Source organism: Pipistrellus hanaki (assembly GCF_964339955.1).
Source record: "Pipistrellus hanaki genome assembly, chromosome: X".
Classification (NCBI taxonomy): domain Eukaryota; kingdom Metazoa; phylum Chordata; class Mammalia; order Chiroptera; family Vespertilionidae; genus Pipistrellus; species Pipistrellus hanaki.
In genome coordinates, this window is record NC_140524.1 from 98,350,068 (window position 1) to 98,366,480 (window position 16,413).

Here is a 16,413-nt window from a genome sequence, read left to right on the forward strand (position 1 = left end):
AGAAGGAAAATGTTCTCTAATAAAATAACAAAGTCTGTGGTGGGTGCATCTGACATGCCAGATAGGCTTCAACAACCTATCTGGCATATCAGATTTGTAGTAATGGAGGTCTAGCATGCATGTCTTTAGGCAGTCCTCAGGAACAACATTTTTTTTTCTATAGGCATTTGATGACTTTCACACAATAGCAGGATCAAGGTCCTTATTGCTAGCCAAACTTAAGGGCAGAAACTTTGGTATGTTGGTTAATTCATATATTTTGTACGTCAGCCATAACAAGGTTAGTGTAAGATTCTTTTATGAAAAAGAGAACATCTAACCAAAAAGACACATGGCCGAATAACCCTTCCACCTCTTTTTAAAAAATATATATTTTATTGATTCTTTGCAGAGAGGAAGGGAGAGGGCTAGAGAGCTAGAAACATCAATGAGAGAGAAACATCGATCGGCTGCCTCCTGCATCCCCCCTCCCTCCACTGGGGATGTGCCCGCAACCAAGGTACACGCTCTTGACCAGAATCGAACCCCGGACCCCTGAGTTCGCAGGCCGATGCTCCATCCACTGAGCCAAACCAGTTAGGGCCCTTCCTCCTCTTTATAGAGGTCGGCAAAGGAAGTACCTATTGGCTGGGTGACTGTCAGCCAAATAGAAGATTAAGGATGGAAAATGCTACTCTACAGAGCATGGCTGCAATAATTTTAGCCTAGAGAAAAAATCACGGCTTACCCAACTGAGAAGACTCTTTTCGTATAACAACCCAACAATATTGGAAACGGTTAAGCATCTAGGAAGAAATGTCAGTCAAGTCTTGCTTTTACTACACAGAACCCATTTTAATGTGTTGGCCTTCATGTATAAGATGAGGCACGAAGACATACACGCATGCATTCTGTTTAAGAAAGTGTCCTTTAAATTCCTACCTTCGGAATATTAAGTTGGCAGGAATACATTCACTCGGTTTGTCTGAATTAATCTTTATTTCCACACAGTAGTGATTAACTTTCTCTGAAGTAGAAAAATGTTGCCCTGTGAAAAAGAAGTGACAAAGTTCACAATGGTTACGGCTTTTGATTAACCCTCAAAATGTGCTGAACTTTCAGATTTCCCCCCCTCATCTTAAAAAGGGCACAAAATAGGGGAGTGGAGACAAAAATATTCCAAGGCACAAGATTTTTTGTTTATCACTGATAATGAAGTGGTTGTTTTTCTGGCCAAGAATGTAAAAACAAATTGCAGTGTACCTCAGTTACTTTATTTTCAGTCTCAAGCTACTTACAATGTCAGTTTATAATTAATATAAGTCAATTCAGTTTTATTAAATTATCAACTATTCAAGGGGAACGAGAATTGTAGAATTGAACCAAATATAGCCACTGCTCTCCAGGAACTTAAAGTTTGTAAGATACAGAAGTAAATCATGTCAGCAATAAATGCATGTGTGTCGGTGAACAAAATGTTATAAGAACGCAGGAGGAGAGAATAGAAAGTAGTTTGGACAAGTTTGCAACAAATAAAAATGTATAGCAAAAACTAAAAGTTTTCTTCAAGGAAATGATATTGAGATAGGCCTGTAAAAATGGCTAATATGTTTAAAGTTGCAAAATAAAAAAAGAGAAAGCTCCCAGGATTGAAGTTAAGGAAATAGTGTGAAGAGAACACGCAGAAAGATCAGAGGGAGGATGTAGCTCACCTGCAGGGAGTAGCTGGCAGAATGGCTTAGAGGAGGATGGAGCAGCAGCTTGAATGGGGATACTCTGAAAAGCCCAACTTAGCTTCAGATCTTAAGGGATTTAAGAGTTTGGATTCTCTGACATAGGCACAGAGGTGCTAATGAAGATTTCATGTGGAAATGACTCCATTGTAAATGATAAGGAGAAGGGCAGTGGAATGTGGAAACATCGTTCAGTGATAGTGCACTTTAGATGTCTGCTTAATAATCATGGGCCATTGGACTGGGTCCGGCAACCAGGCAATTGCTCTTTCTTATTAGCCATTGTAATAAAAAGATAAATGAGTTTATTTTAATAATAATTTCAGAATGTGGAACAAAGGAGTTTATTTTGATAATTTCAGAACATGAAACATATGATGTTAAAATTTGATTTTATACACACACACACATTTGGTTCCCTTTTATCTCTTGTTCTTCCTTTTGTCAGTTATTTCCATTAACTCAAAGATAAGGAGCAGAAAGGTACTATAGAAAAGCCTAAAAGATATTTCTAAGGTTCGTAGGATGTTTGGCAGCATCCCTATCATCTAACCAACAGATACCAGTAGCACCTCTATCCCATTTGTGACAACCAAAAATGTCTTGAGTTGCCAAAATGTCTTCTGTAAGAAAAAAAAATCCACCACCCCCCACCTCCATTGACAACCATTGATTAAAATATAGTATTTTTCACAATAGACAAAATACTTTATCTTCCCATGTACCTTAACACTGAAAATTTAAAGAGAAAAATAATTTTTACCTTCTAATTATACTGAAAATATTAGATTAATTACTATAAAACATATTTTTTAAAACTATATATTTTATTGATTTTTACAGAGAGGAAGGGAAAGGCATAGAGAGCTAGAAATATCAATCAGCTGCCTCCCACACACCTCCCACTGGGGATGTGCCTGCAACCAAGGTACATGCCCTTGACCGGAATCGAACTTGGGATCTTTCAGTCCGCAGGCCCACACTCCATCCACTGAGCCAAATCGGTCATGGCACTATAAAACATCTTGATACTGTTTTTATAGCATATCAATTTCAGTTTAAATGATGAAGAGTCATATTTGTTAAAAATTCTACAAGTTTTAGAAAATGAATGAGTAGAGCCAATAGTTTTTAAAGGTACAAAATGTTCAGCTATTCAAGGTTTGATTTCTTTTAATGTGTCATAGCTGGATACATTTCTCAAACCCCAATAAAATGTGCAGAGTAAAGTTATATTTGAAATGGTTTCACAGTTTACTAGTTTCAGGTATTAGGGTTTTATGAATACCTGTATGTGGTGATGAAACAATAATTGGGGTTAAGTTTTAAAAGCAACATTGGTTCTTCCAACCTCTTGTTTTATTGAAGGTAAATGGAGCATATATATCCCCACATGCTTTTATAGCTCTGGTGATCATTAAAAGGCATCTCACATGACTGAAAAGAACAACCCACATGTTTTCACGTGATCTCATATTTAATTTACCCTCCTGAGCAGTAGATCAATAGTTATGTGCTGAGAAACTGCTTTTTAAAAAAAATATTTTATTGATTTTCTACAGAGAGGAAGAGAGAGGGATAAAGAGTTAGAAACATCAATGAGAGAGAATCATCAATCAGCTGCCTCCTGCACATCCCCTACTGGGGATGTACCGGCAACTAAGGTACATGCCCTTGACCGAAATCGAACCTGGGACCTTTCAGTCCGCAGGCTGACACTCTATCCACTGAGCCAAACCAGTTTTGGCGAAACTGCTTTTCAATACCGTTGTGGAGTATGTAAAACCGTGGAAAAATCAATTTCTTTTTCCTGTCTCAAGAGACTCTCTGTGTTTACTATTGCTCATGGCAACAACAATCTCAACCTTTTATTTATGCTCTCTAAGCTTGGGACATTGAAAATCAATAGTAAGGCCTGGGGTTGGGAGTGGGAGTGGGATAAGAGAGGTCAATGGGGGGGAAACGGGGATGTATGTAATACTTCAGACAATAAAGATTTAATTTTTAAAAAAGAAAGTCAATAGTAACATATTCAGAATGATTGAAACTGCTTTACTTGTCATTATTACCATGGCTACTAATAAGGCATTAGGCGCCAATATGTGGATTTGCTGAAATGAGCATTGTATGAAGCAAGTTTGATATGAATTCTCAGGAGGTTTAATACTTAAAATAGTACATGAAAATAAAGACTAAGTAGATACAAGATTTTGAAAGGTATAAGAAAGTAAAGACAGTATTTTGAGAGGCAAGAACAATAGTTTCTAGTTCTGTGTTCGCCCTGTTTAATTGAGCTATCAAGTTCTTTATTAAATCATTTTTAGCATGTTTGAAGAGATACATACCTCTTTAAGAATGTTCATATTTTAAGTCAATGTCTTTATAGTTTCTCTTTCTATTCACCTGACTGGACCCATGAAAGTTGATATTTAGAAAAAAAAATGTTTTTATTGATTTTTAGAGAGAGAAAGGAGACAGAGAGAGATAGAAACAGTGATCAGCTACCTCCTGAACACCCCTTATTGGGAATTGAGCCTGAAACCCTGGCATGTGCCCTGACCAGGAATTGAATCAATGAACTCATGATTCATGGGTCAATGTTCAACCACTTGGCCACACAGGCAGGGCAAAAGTTGATATTTTTAATCATATAATTTTGGGCTGTTGTGTTTTTTTTTTCTCAATTGTCAAATACTTTTCTAAGCAAATACTGGTATATAGAAAAATTAAAACTGTAATTATAGACTTTTTTGATAAAAAGGATGAGATCACTGTGCATCTATACTTCTTATGTCATGTGTCAGAAGAATACTCCGAGGAAAATTAATAACCACAGATATTTTCTTTATTAACTAAGAATGATTAAAAAGAAATAAGCCTATTAACCAGCTCAAGAGTTATAAAAAGAACAAGAAAGCCAGTATAATGACAACAGGGGTAAAGACTTAATGAATGTAAGTAAGATTGACGAATCACAAAGTAGAAAGAAAAGAATTGAAAATTAAATTCAAGATCTTATTATTTGATTAAACAATAAAACTAGATAAATCTCTGGCAAGAAAATGGGAAAATGAGAAAAAATACACACCAGAAAATATAAAGGAATATAAGCAATGAATGTAGATTTTTTAATGGCAAATATATATATATAGTCTATGAGAATACTAGAAAATATCAATAAAATGAATAATTTTTGAAATTGTCAATAGCTAAAATGGACTCAGAAAGAAATATGAAACCTATAATAAATGGCAATACAAGAAATGAAACTTTTGCTGTAACTCTTCCAAAATAGGAATGATCCACTTTCTTCAACTCTGAATTTTGTATTTTTTCTGCATTTTAAGTATTTGTAAACATAGACAATATTAGAAATCTTTCTATAACATTTTCAAGATGGCAGTATAAAAGCAGGAAAAAATGAACTTTAAGAATCAGCACTTGAACCCAGCCGGTGTGGCACAGTGGTTGAGCATCAACCCATGAACCAGGAGGTCACCATTAGATTCCTTGTCATGGCACATGCTGAGTTGTGGGCTTGATCCCTAATGGGGACATGCAGGAGACAGCCAATCAATGATTCTCTCTCATCATTGATGTTTTTATCTCTCCCTTCCTCTTTCTCTCTCTGAAATCAATGAAAACATATTTTAAAAAAAGAAGTAGCTACATGATATTCTTCTATGAAAATAAGTGTAAAAACCCTAGGAAAAAAAGCAGTAATTAAGTCTAGAAGCATGTTAAAAATCATCCACATGAGTATATCTAAGGGATCCATGTAAGGAATTTATTAATATAATGCACCAAATGGTAAAAACCTCTCTAGAGTCATATTATGAGATGCTGAAATGACAGTTGATAACATTCAACATTAATTCTTGATCAAAGAAAATAGTAAACGGAACTAAAAGGAGACGTTTACCTTATGACACATCACATTTAATGTGACCCACCAGATGCTGTGGAAGAGCCGTAATCCTGTTAAAGCGAGGAAGACGACAAGGTCCCTGTTATTCCCATTACGTTGTCCTGCTCCATAGTGCTGCTCCAATGAGACAAAGCGACTGCAGCATCCTGCCAGAATTTCCAAGGTTAAGGAAGGTGTGTATCAACTATAAAACTATATTAATATTGGTCATCTCTGATAGTTCATGATGGGTGTTTTGCACTTTTCTATATTTTCTGTACAGAATTTGTGTTGTGATTTTCTTCTGTTGTTTTTAAAATGAGACAACAAACATTGAGAAGTCATAACTTAAAAGGGAAAATCTTTTCTCTCTCGAAATGAATGGCTTAGACTACAATTTAGCATGTTACTGTCTTCAACTCTAGTTACAAAGAGGAGTAAGTAGAAGCAAAAGAGAGGTGTTTGATACTTTTATGAAGTTTTAGGCTAAAGCAAAGGATTTCTGTCTCTAACCTGGCTTTGTTCCCTGATGCCAGTTATCAGCTTTGTTACAATCTCTGTTGACTTTTCCTTCCCATGATGAGTTTATCTTGTCTAACATGTGCCAAGATAACTTGATCTAGTCTGACCTTGTTTGCAGGGGTTAGTTATGTGAGCTTTTCCTTCTAGGAAATTTCCATTTTACCTAGGTAACAGTGAAATTTCTAAAGTGGCTGAGTTAACTTTTGGCTGCCTCTCCCTCTAGTCTAACTTCTCCCGACTCTGTGCCCTGGCAACCAAAGTGGAGGAAAGGCGAACAAGCTTCCTCAGGCGGAGGGAGCAAACACTGATGGGCCGCCTATGATAACATACCCCCTAAGGAGGAGGGGGAAATGGTATGACTCTCAAAGTGTGGCAGAAGTGTCATTGTGTGCATTTTCTCATTGTTGCTTTAAAAATCCAAACTTTCTATTAACATCCCGGCCACCCAACCTAATTTTCCCACTCATGGTTTTCAAGCAACAAGGTCAAATTTGGGGACCAGATGCATGAAGAGGCAGCATAGAAGAGAGGAAAGCCCTGACATCGATGGACCCGCTGTGGGGGCTTCTGTTGGCCTCTGTAGTGCCCACGGGGAAGGAGTCTTGTCCATTCTTTATCTCACTCAGAGCATCTCTGAGGTTTTGCTGCAATTTCAGTTTTTACCAGCGATGACCTGAGATGCAGTGCGGTTCGGTGTGGTGGAGAGAGGGTTCCAGCGACACCTGTTTACTCCTCCCAATGCCACCGATGCCTGAACACCAGAGCCTTGATTTCCTCACCGTAAGACAGTCATGACAACCGCACCAGTGAGGTGCTCTTTGGAGGATGAGAGAAAGAACCCAGCAGACCTAGTGTGTGGTGGGTAGCTCTTGCCTACTGCTCTGTGGCATCACTGAGCAATGTGCTCACCAGCCACATGCGGCTGCTTCATTGAATCAAGAATTCCTTTCCCAGCAGCACCAGCCCCACTTCAAGTGCTCCACAGTCACCATGTCTCCTGGCTGCCACTCTGTGAGGTCAGCTGTAGAGAATTTCCATCACAGTGTTCCATGGACAGCTCTGCTGTCACCAGCTGTGATTTCTCACAGCAGCCACCCCTTCGGGCTGACCCAAACCATTCCCTTTGAATGGGAAGCTGGCCAGGAGTTACCTGCAGGAGTGTGAGGCAGGTAAGGCCCTTCTGGCCAGGCCTTTGTTCACCAGAGATAGAGGAGTGATATCAGCTTCCCACATGAAGATGGCTTCTCTGTCAGCCAGAGAGAGACTTCAGGCCTGAGAAGGTGGGAAGTTCATACCAGGCAAAGCCTCCAGAGAGGACTCAGTTCCTGCCCTCATGCACTTAATGGGACTACAAAGGGGTGGGGGCGGGGGATTCTGACTTTGAGTCAGCAGGGGAAACATTCTTTCAAGCTAGAGTTTGCAAAACACAGCTAACCTGTTTTCCAAACAGGTTTTTGTCAATAACTGACAGGAGATGGGCTGCTTCTGTCCAAGTATTAACCCAAGTGATGGGGATTAATCATTAATCCTCTGGCTGGTGGGTGGCTTGCTTTTTCTCTATTCTAATCCGGGTCACAGAATGCCTAAGGCAGCTTGAAGTGGAGGGTGGACTATTTTTCCCCCAGTTTGTCTTGCTTTTTCCTCTCTGAAAGAATGTTGTGGCTGCTCTTTTTCTTGGTGACTGCCATTCATGGTGAACTCTGTCAACCAGGTAAGTAGCCCTGAAACTTAAAACTAGATGATTAGTTTTTAATGTTTGATAAGTCTTTGATGGAAAGACCACTTTATTTTTCAAATCCTGTAGACATGTTGTGGCTTGAAAGTTGGGCTATTTTATGAGTTTGAAAGAAAAATTTCAACCATCTGAGGTGATTACAGGTAAACTTTCAGGAATTTGGGGAGCAGTTTATTAGCAGTTCTGTGCACCGTTGATTTGATTTGCATTAGATATTAGGATTCGTTGGGCTCCGTTTGGGCAGATTTTATCATACACTGCTCTTTTTTTCTTTCTGGCAGATGCAGAAAATGCTTTTAAAGTGAGACTTAGCATCAGAACCGCTCTGGGAGATAAAGCAGTAAGTGGAGAAGCTGCGTGTTCATTTTAAATTTTGTTAGTTAAGAATGTCATGCTTTCTCTAATAATGAGCCTCTTTACCTGGTTATTTTAAAGTTGTATAGATGGCTTCTAAAGACCTCAAATCCAGTATCTTCTTAAAAATGAAAATATTATAGCAAAATAGAAATTGGAAATAAAATGATTTTGCCTAAAATACGTTACCTACAGTTTATGCTAGAAGATATGTGAAGGTTTGTATTATGCCAAACAATTTTTCCCCCTGAACATTTCAACCCAGCATGGTGCAGCAAAGCGGCCTGAACCTGGCAGTGAGGTCTTGGTTGGCTTCTGTGCTTCACTGTTGTGGTCATTTGAACATTGAAAAGAGGTCAGATTTCATCCGCGTAAGAGTTTTCGTAGCACAAAATTTTCACATTCTAACATGAAGTTTCTTTAGTTCTTCCTAAACATCAAAATAATAACATGAAATGTATTGTTATAAAATGGAAATTTAATACTCATGGTGCTCATGTAGTTATAGGGACAGTAAAGAGTATCGAATGAACAAGATGGTATTTTGTAATTTTAGTTTCAGTTTTCCAGTATGGTCTGTGAAAATCTCCCCCAAGAGAAGATGATATTAAGATGCTTCGGCTCTAAGCAGTAGAGAACCGCTAAAGAAACTTAGAGGTATTCTGGTTAGAGGCTGTGTTGTATTTTAGTCACTCAATGAGCAATCATTATGGCAGCCAACATTTATTGAGAGCCTAGTTTACTTTCCAGGTGGGCCCCTTCTAGAGCACTCTGCTCACATCAGCTCATTTAGCTGTCACAATAACCCTTTGAGGAATGTAGGACAGGTATTCCTCTTCTCATCAAATGGATGAGAGGTGCAAAGAAAGATCTCAAGTCAGCAGGTGACAGAGGTAAGACGGAACCCGGACAAGTCTTGTTGCAGGATCCACTCTCTGTCCCAGTACTATACACTGTCTATCCCAGGATCCTCTGAGAGCAGGCATCATGCTGAGTTCCAGGGATGCAGAGCAGCTAAAGTCCCTGTCCTTGTGGAATGATAGTAGTCAGAGAATTGGTTGTCCATTAAATAGTCAGTGAACCAAATGCAAATGTGCATTCTGGACAAATATTACAGGAAGTAGAAGGACAAGTGGGTTTTGGCTTGTGCAGGGGCCTGTACCTGGCATTTGCTGTGAGGTCTGAAGCATGAGTAGAAGTGAAATAAGGGATAAAAGCAAAAAGGGCAGAGGAAACAGCATGTGCAAAGCATTCTTCACGAAGGAACTCGGTGAGAGTGAGGGGCAGAAGGAAGACTGAGTTGTCTGAAACTGGAGCAGTGAGAAGGAACGTGGCACATGATGAGCTTAGAGCACATGTGTCAAACACAAGGCCCGCGGGTCAAATCCGGCCGGCCAGGCCTTGCAATGTGGCCCGCACCGCGCTGTCATCACTGCACTCCGCTGTCAGTTTATGACATTGTCAGTTTATGACTGTTCAGTAAACCATTTGGCCCGAGATTTAGGCTGGATTTTAGATTTTGGCCCCTTCTCTGATTGAGTTCGACACCCCTAGCTTAGAGAGAGAGGAGGAGTCAGGCCAAAGATATGCGGACTGTGTTTGGGAGTTTTGATATTATCTTTAATGTCAGGATAGAATTTGTGTTTGGAAGACAGTTTAACAACAGTGTGTAAGACAGATTGGAGGGTATCAGAGTAGAAAGGTGGCACCAATTAGGAGGTGATTGGCATAGCGGAAGTGGGAGGTGAGATTCCTTTGAAATACCGTGTGTTGGTGGAGAGACTAGTGAAGGGATTTGAGAGCCATAGGTTTGGTATGACAAGGAAGGGATAAAGAAAAGTCAAGGACGAAGCTTTTGTTTCTAATTATGCAGCTGGATGGGTGATGTCCTATTTATGAGTTAGGCAACCAAGTAAAGACAATAACAGACTTTATTTATTTATTTATTTATTTATTTATTTAATATATTTTATTGATTTTTTTTTGCCCCCCTCCCTCCCTCCCACACATCCCCTCCCTCCCCAGAGTTTTGTGTCCATTGGTTGTACTTATATGCATGTATAAAAGTCCTTCGGTTGATCTATTATCTCCCCCAGATCTTCCTCCCCTCCCTGCTGTAATTTGACAGTCTACTTGTTGATATACTGTCTCTATATCTATCTTTTGGTTCATCAGTTTATAATGCTCTTTATTATCCACAAATGAGTGAGGTCATGTGGTGTTTCTTTTTCATTGATTGGCTTATTTCACTCAGCATGATGTTCTCCAATTCCATCCAGGTTGCTGCAAATGATGAGAATTCCTTCTTTTTTATGGCAGCATAGTATTCCATTGTGTAGATGTACCATAGTTTTTGGATCCAATCATCTGCTGACGGACACTTAGGCGACAATAACAGACTTTAATTTTGAACTTGTTGTGTCTGAGCTATTATTGATAAACAAGCAAGGACAGAGCTGGCTTGAGATATACATTCCAGTGGAAAGCTGGAGTCCATGACAGTGCCCAGGGGAAAAGTACAGAGGTCCAAGAGGAGAGAGAGCTTTGAGTTTCTCTAAAACTTGAAGTCCTTGTAGAAGACAGTGAATCTGCAAAGTGGGCAAGAGGAAAACGAATAAACTCTTGTATCACGATGGGAAGAGAGTGCTTCCAGATGAAGGGACTTCGTTTTTAAGAGCGGCAAATGCTGTTGAGAGGCCAAGCTAGATGAGAATGAAGAATGCTCATTGTGCTAAACAATGTGGAGATAACTGGTAACTTCAGAGAGAGCTGTGCTTTTAGAATGGCAGAAGTGGAAGGCAGACAATGACGAGGTTTAAGAAGTGGTCATTGAACATATAACGAGGGAAGTATGGACAACTCCTCCAAGTATTTTGGCTGTGAAGGACCGAGAGAGACATAAGCAGGTGGAAAAGGAAGACTGAGTAAAGTGACTTGGTTTTGCTGTTGTTTTATGGGGAAGACTTGAGTGTGGTTAAAAGTCAAATGACAGGCTCAAGTCAGCATTGAACAACAGGAGGGGGGAAACCGATACTGTTTAGAGCCTGAGAAGGGCAGAACAGAAAGGAAGTGTTCCTGACAGAGGTGGGTGGAACAGCCAGGGGCAGGAGGAGAAATACCACATCTATCCCTTGAGAGAAGGATGTGAGTAGAATGTGTGTCTATGGAGGAAGTTTTGTATTTGGTGACAGGAGGTTGGGGGAGTTTAAATTGATAACTCGAGATGCATCTATAAATTATGAAGCAAGAGCATCTAGTGAGATGTGAGGGATAGCACTGAGGTTTGTGCGGCCTGAAGAGGGCTTGGAATGGTCATTGTGAACCAGGAGAGAAAGAAAGCTGATGAGGAAACCTGAGGTGACGTGGGAGCAGGTCACCGTGAATGTAGAGTAACCAACAAACCCCGTTTGGTCATTTCTCCAGTAATACTTGATTACTCACTATACTGTGAGGTAGGCTGCATTAGTTTCCTAGCGCTGCTGCAACCAAGACTGGGTCACTAAACACAGCAGTTTATTCCTTTCAGTTCTGGAGGCTAGAAATCTAGGACAGGATGTCATCAGGGTTGGTTCCTTCTGAGTCCCCTGAGGGATGGAGTCATTCCAGGCCTCTCTTCTTAGCTTGTAGGTGGTTGTCTTCTCCCTGTATCTTCACCCGTCTTCTTTCAGTGTGTGTGTGTGTGTGTGTGTGTGTGTGTGTGTGTGTGTCCAAATTTCCTCTTCTTGTAAGTACACCAGTCATGTTGGATTAGGGCCTACCTTATTGACCTAATTTTAACCTAATCACCTACATAAGGACACAATCTCCAAATATGATTACATTCTGAGGTACTAGGATAGGAGATACAAATTAATGTTTCTTTGGGGGTGGCGGCCTAATTCAGCCCATAACATGCATATACATACACTCAGGTTTCAAGCTAAGAAAATGTGTACTGATGTTTATAAAGGAAGGAAGCTGAGAGGGGGGGTCAGGTTCTGTGGGAAAGTAGAAAGGGAGGAAGGGAACTGGCTGTATTTGTCCATTATGAGATGTCCAAATGTGCTATTTATTGGCTATTAATACTGCAGAAATAAAGAAGATAATGCAATGGAAAACATGCCACACTTGGAATGATAGAATGTACAAGAAATTCTATCCTGAACATTATGGTGATATGATCTATCATAGTTTCCAGTTTTTAGTATATAAGAAGGATGGGTGGTGGGGAAAAACTGTGGCCACAATTAGAATCCAGTGCACTATTTTTATTGTTGTTAATCCTCACCTGAGGATATTTTCCCCATTGCTTTTCAGAGTGAGTGGAAGGGAGAAGGAAAGAGAGGGAAGGAGAGAAATGTCCACGTGATGTGAGAGAGACGCATTGATTGGTTATTTCCTGCACATGCCCTGACTGGGGGCGGGGAGCGAACCTCAAACCCAAGCATGTGCCTTTGGAATCAAACCCAGTCTAACCACTTATCAACACAGGCCAGGGCAATCCAGTGCACTGTTTTCTACCTCCTGCCTCTTCGTTTTTCATTCCTGTTTTACTTCTCCTCAGTATGCCTGGGATACAAATGAAGAATATCTCTTCAAAGCAATGGTGGCTTTCTCCATGAGGAAAGTTCCCAACAGAGAATCAACAGAGTAAGTAAATGGTGACAAATCCCAATTGATAACTTGCAGTACTATTTGAGATACTGTAATAAATCAGAACTTGATTTTGAAAAAACAAATTATTAATCTCATTTTAAGGAAACCACATTTTTGTTTAACTTTTACAAAAGCTTTCTGCACTTCTGTTGTATACATCTTTCTCTTGCTAATGAATAGATAGATAGTATAGATAAGAACTCTCCTCTCATTGTATTAGTCAGTTCGGCTCCTGGAACAAAATAACACAGACTGGGTGGTTTAACCAACAGAAGCTCATTCCTTGCAGCTCTGGAGGTTGGAAAGTCCACATTTAAGGTGCTGCCAAGGAAGGTTTCATTCTCAGGGGTCTTCTTCTGGCTTGCAGGTGCCACCAGATCATTGTGTGCTCACGTGACCTCTTCAATAAAGGGGAAGTGGAAGGGGAAAGAGTGGGCTGTCTGGTATATTTTCTTATAAGGACACTAATCCTATATTGTTAGGGCTCCACCTGTGACCTAATTTAGCCATAACGACCTCCTATAGGCCAAATATTTGGGGTTTGGGATTCAAGATATGAATTTGGAGGGTGACAAATAAATCCATAGTACTCATTTTGAAAATAACTTAAATACGTATAGGTTTTCTGGTTTCTATCATAGTACCTTGCTTATTTTCTTACAGGCTTTAGTAGAATTTTAATAGTTTTACTTTTCTATCTATTCATCCAGAGGAATTTTCTCTAGTTATGATGTTTCCCACCATTTCTATCTGTGATTAAGGTAACACTCCTGGTTTCTCTCCTCTGTCCCTCATTCTTCCCCTTGAGGGGTAAAATGAATGATCTGACTGGTGAGCTGCAAGGAGAAATGGGGCTTGGGCTCTCTTCTCCTTCAGAGCCTTCCTCCCTCGGGCTGCAGCCATTTGCTGCTCCCTACCGTAAGTACAGAATCTGGCCCTGCATGGGCGGGCATACACCGGGAAGGCAGTGTGTGCTGGTTACAGCTGAGCACTGTTTAGATTGGTAGGTGCAGATCATAATGTGTTGAATATCTTGTATACTACTCCAGTGTGTGGTGATACCTGCCTCAGCTCAGTTCTACATGGGACACTGTAGAGGAATTGATTTCATTTCAAAACATTTTTTTTTTAATTAGGAAGGAAATTTGTCTGCTGATTAAAGTTACATCCTCCAACCCAGCCTTTTATTTTGGTCTCCTATATGCTTCATTCAGTGTCTTAATTTTATAATGCTTAAGAAGCTGGTAAAGAGGATTGCTATTTATTGGTCTCTCTCAAATCCACACAATATATGATGAATGGGCTATAAATATAAGGAATAAAGTAGGAGTCAAATTTTGGAGAACAAATTAAACATGTGACCCATATATTTGTGTGGCCAGATTGTTATGACCTCTGAACGCAATGTATATCCTATACAATAAAAGGCTAATATGCAAATTGTCCCCTTGACCAGTTCGACCAGTCAGCAGGCCAGCCAACTGCCCATGTCCCTTCCCCCTGGCCAGGCTGGCTGGACCTCACTCATGCACAAATTCATGCACTGGGCCTCATACACACACACACACACACACACACACACACACAGAATGGAAGGGAGATGTGGAGCATATCATATGATATGAATTCAGAGATCATAATATAATCTGGCCACTCAGTGCATATACATATATTTAAAAATAAGTAACATATTCACATGATTCAAAAAATTAAAAGAATGAAGTCTATAGTAAAACAAAATTATACCCTAAGTGAACTCTATTCCTATTTTATAGATGTTTAGAAAAATATATTTGCTGTTACTTGATGCCTCGAGCCTTTAATACTCTTTCCACAATGAAGTGTTCAGAGTGATCGCCTTGCTTATTTCCCTGCCAGCCTCCAGTCAGGTGGAGAGTTGCTCACAGAGTATAGTTGCCTGGGTGTATGTGAGGGGAGAGACTTTAATAGCCAGGAGTGACAGCAAAGCTACCCAACTGCTCCAAATGCCTTTAAGAAGCGAGAGCTGACAGAGCACCAAAGGAAGTGGTGAGGGGAACATGGACCTCTTTTTTTTTAAATGATATTTTATTGATTTTTTTACAGAGAGGAAGGGAGAGGGATAGAAAGTTAGAAACATCAATGAGAGAGAAACATCGATCAGCTCCCTCACACCCCCTACTGGGGATGTGCCTGCAACCAAGGTACATGCCCTTGACCAGAATCAAACCTGGGACTTTTCAGTCTGCAGTCCGACACTCTATCCAATGAGCCAAACCGGTTTCGGCTGGACCTCTTTTTTTTTATTGTGGTCTACTGAGGCCGGCCTGTTGAATTGCATTGCTGTGGTTGGATCCAGAGAATTAAATTAAGAATAGAAAGTGTAGTATGTGCTGGGCATTGATATTTAAATGATGGGTAAAGCCAGGTTTCATACAGCTTAGGCCCCACACCCAAGAAGCTGACTCTACCAGAAATTATAGGAGGACGGACTAAATATGATTCTTGTGGAATCATTACTAGCAAATGTTTTTTTTAAAATCCTTATTCTTGAAAGTATTACATATGCCCCTTTTTCCTCCCACTTATCCTTTAGAGCCCATAGTATTTTCTACTGCTCATAGTATTTTCTTACAATCCTTGATATCAATTGTTTTTCTCTTGTTTTGGATTTTCATAATAGTAGAATAGAAGATGGATAGAAAAATCTAAATGATAGAAAGTTCTGATCTCATTATTCCAGGTTATTTGAAGTTTTGTTGGGACTTGGATTAAAGTTGACAACCAGGTGTTTTAAAAATTTTGTAAGAAGATTTAGGCCAGATTTACTAAAATAGCTTCACAGGAACTTTGAAACGTTGAAAATCATTTCTATGAAAAATATAATCTAAATTTAAAATTTTACTCAAATGTTGGCTTTTAAGATAATCTGCATTTTTAGCAAGAGAGGTAGAAGTCTAACAGCATAATATTTTCTTTCGGAATTAATGGTGTAGGGCACAAAATGGGTTTCCTCCCCTGCCTATTCAAGGAAAAGCCTTGTGATCTACAAAAGGAACAACGTGCTGTTGTCTCCATGGTAAGGGGATTAGCAGTCTTGTGCTTGTAAGACAGCATCCCAGCTCCTATTTAGGCCTTTTGGTTTCCAGAAACAAGAGCCTGATTCTTAGACCTCTTGGAAGCAGTTGGCCCTGTCTGGTGCCATGGATGAGAAATGGCCATGGAGCCAATTCTTAGAGAATCACCTTCAGTCCAGGGCTCCCACGCTTGAGGAAAGGCAGTGACTTATTTGTTTGTTTAACATCTTAGACTTACTATTCTTCACGGAAGCACCATGCAGGAGGGGGACTTAGTATTCTGTTGAAGAAGACCCTATGCAGCTAAAAGTATTGCCTTTTTTTTGGTAATATCAGTCTTAGGTAAATTATGGAAATAGTGCTTCCTAAGACACTAGTACAGTGGGGGGAGGGATATCCTAATAAATACTTGATAAAATTTAATACACAACAGAACACATTTAAAAATTTTTGCATAAATATTAAAAGCACCATTATGCTGACAGGTGCCAT

General features: G+C 39.7%; 1 protein-coding gene across 2 annotated transcripts in view; it reads left to right on the forward strand.

Annotated features, from left to right (window-relative positions):
- The window catches only part of CLTRN (collectrin, amino acid transport regulator), a 41,968-nt gene that overhangs the window by 2,944 nt on the left and 22,611 nt on the right, over positions 1–16,413 (forward strand). The window contains exons 2-4 of one of the 2 annotated variants that reach the window (XM_084869919.1): positions 5,669–5,813; positions 8,158–8,216; positions 12,774–12,859. In XM_084869919.1, the coding sequence (XP_084726045.1) occupies positions 12,813–12,859 (47 nt within the window). In that variant the 5' untranslated portion in view covers positions 5,669–5,813; positions 8,158–8,216; positions 12,774–12,812. Of the gene's footprint in view, positions 1–5,668; positions 5,814–7,678; positions 7,853–8,157; positions 8,217–12,773; positions 12,860–16,413 lie in introns of those variants that run through there. The other variant, XM_084869920.1, reaches the window with a different exon arrangement.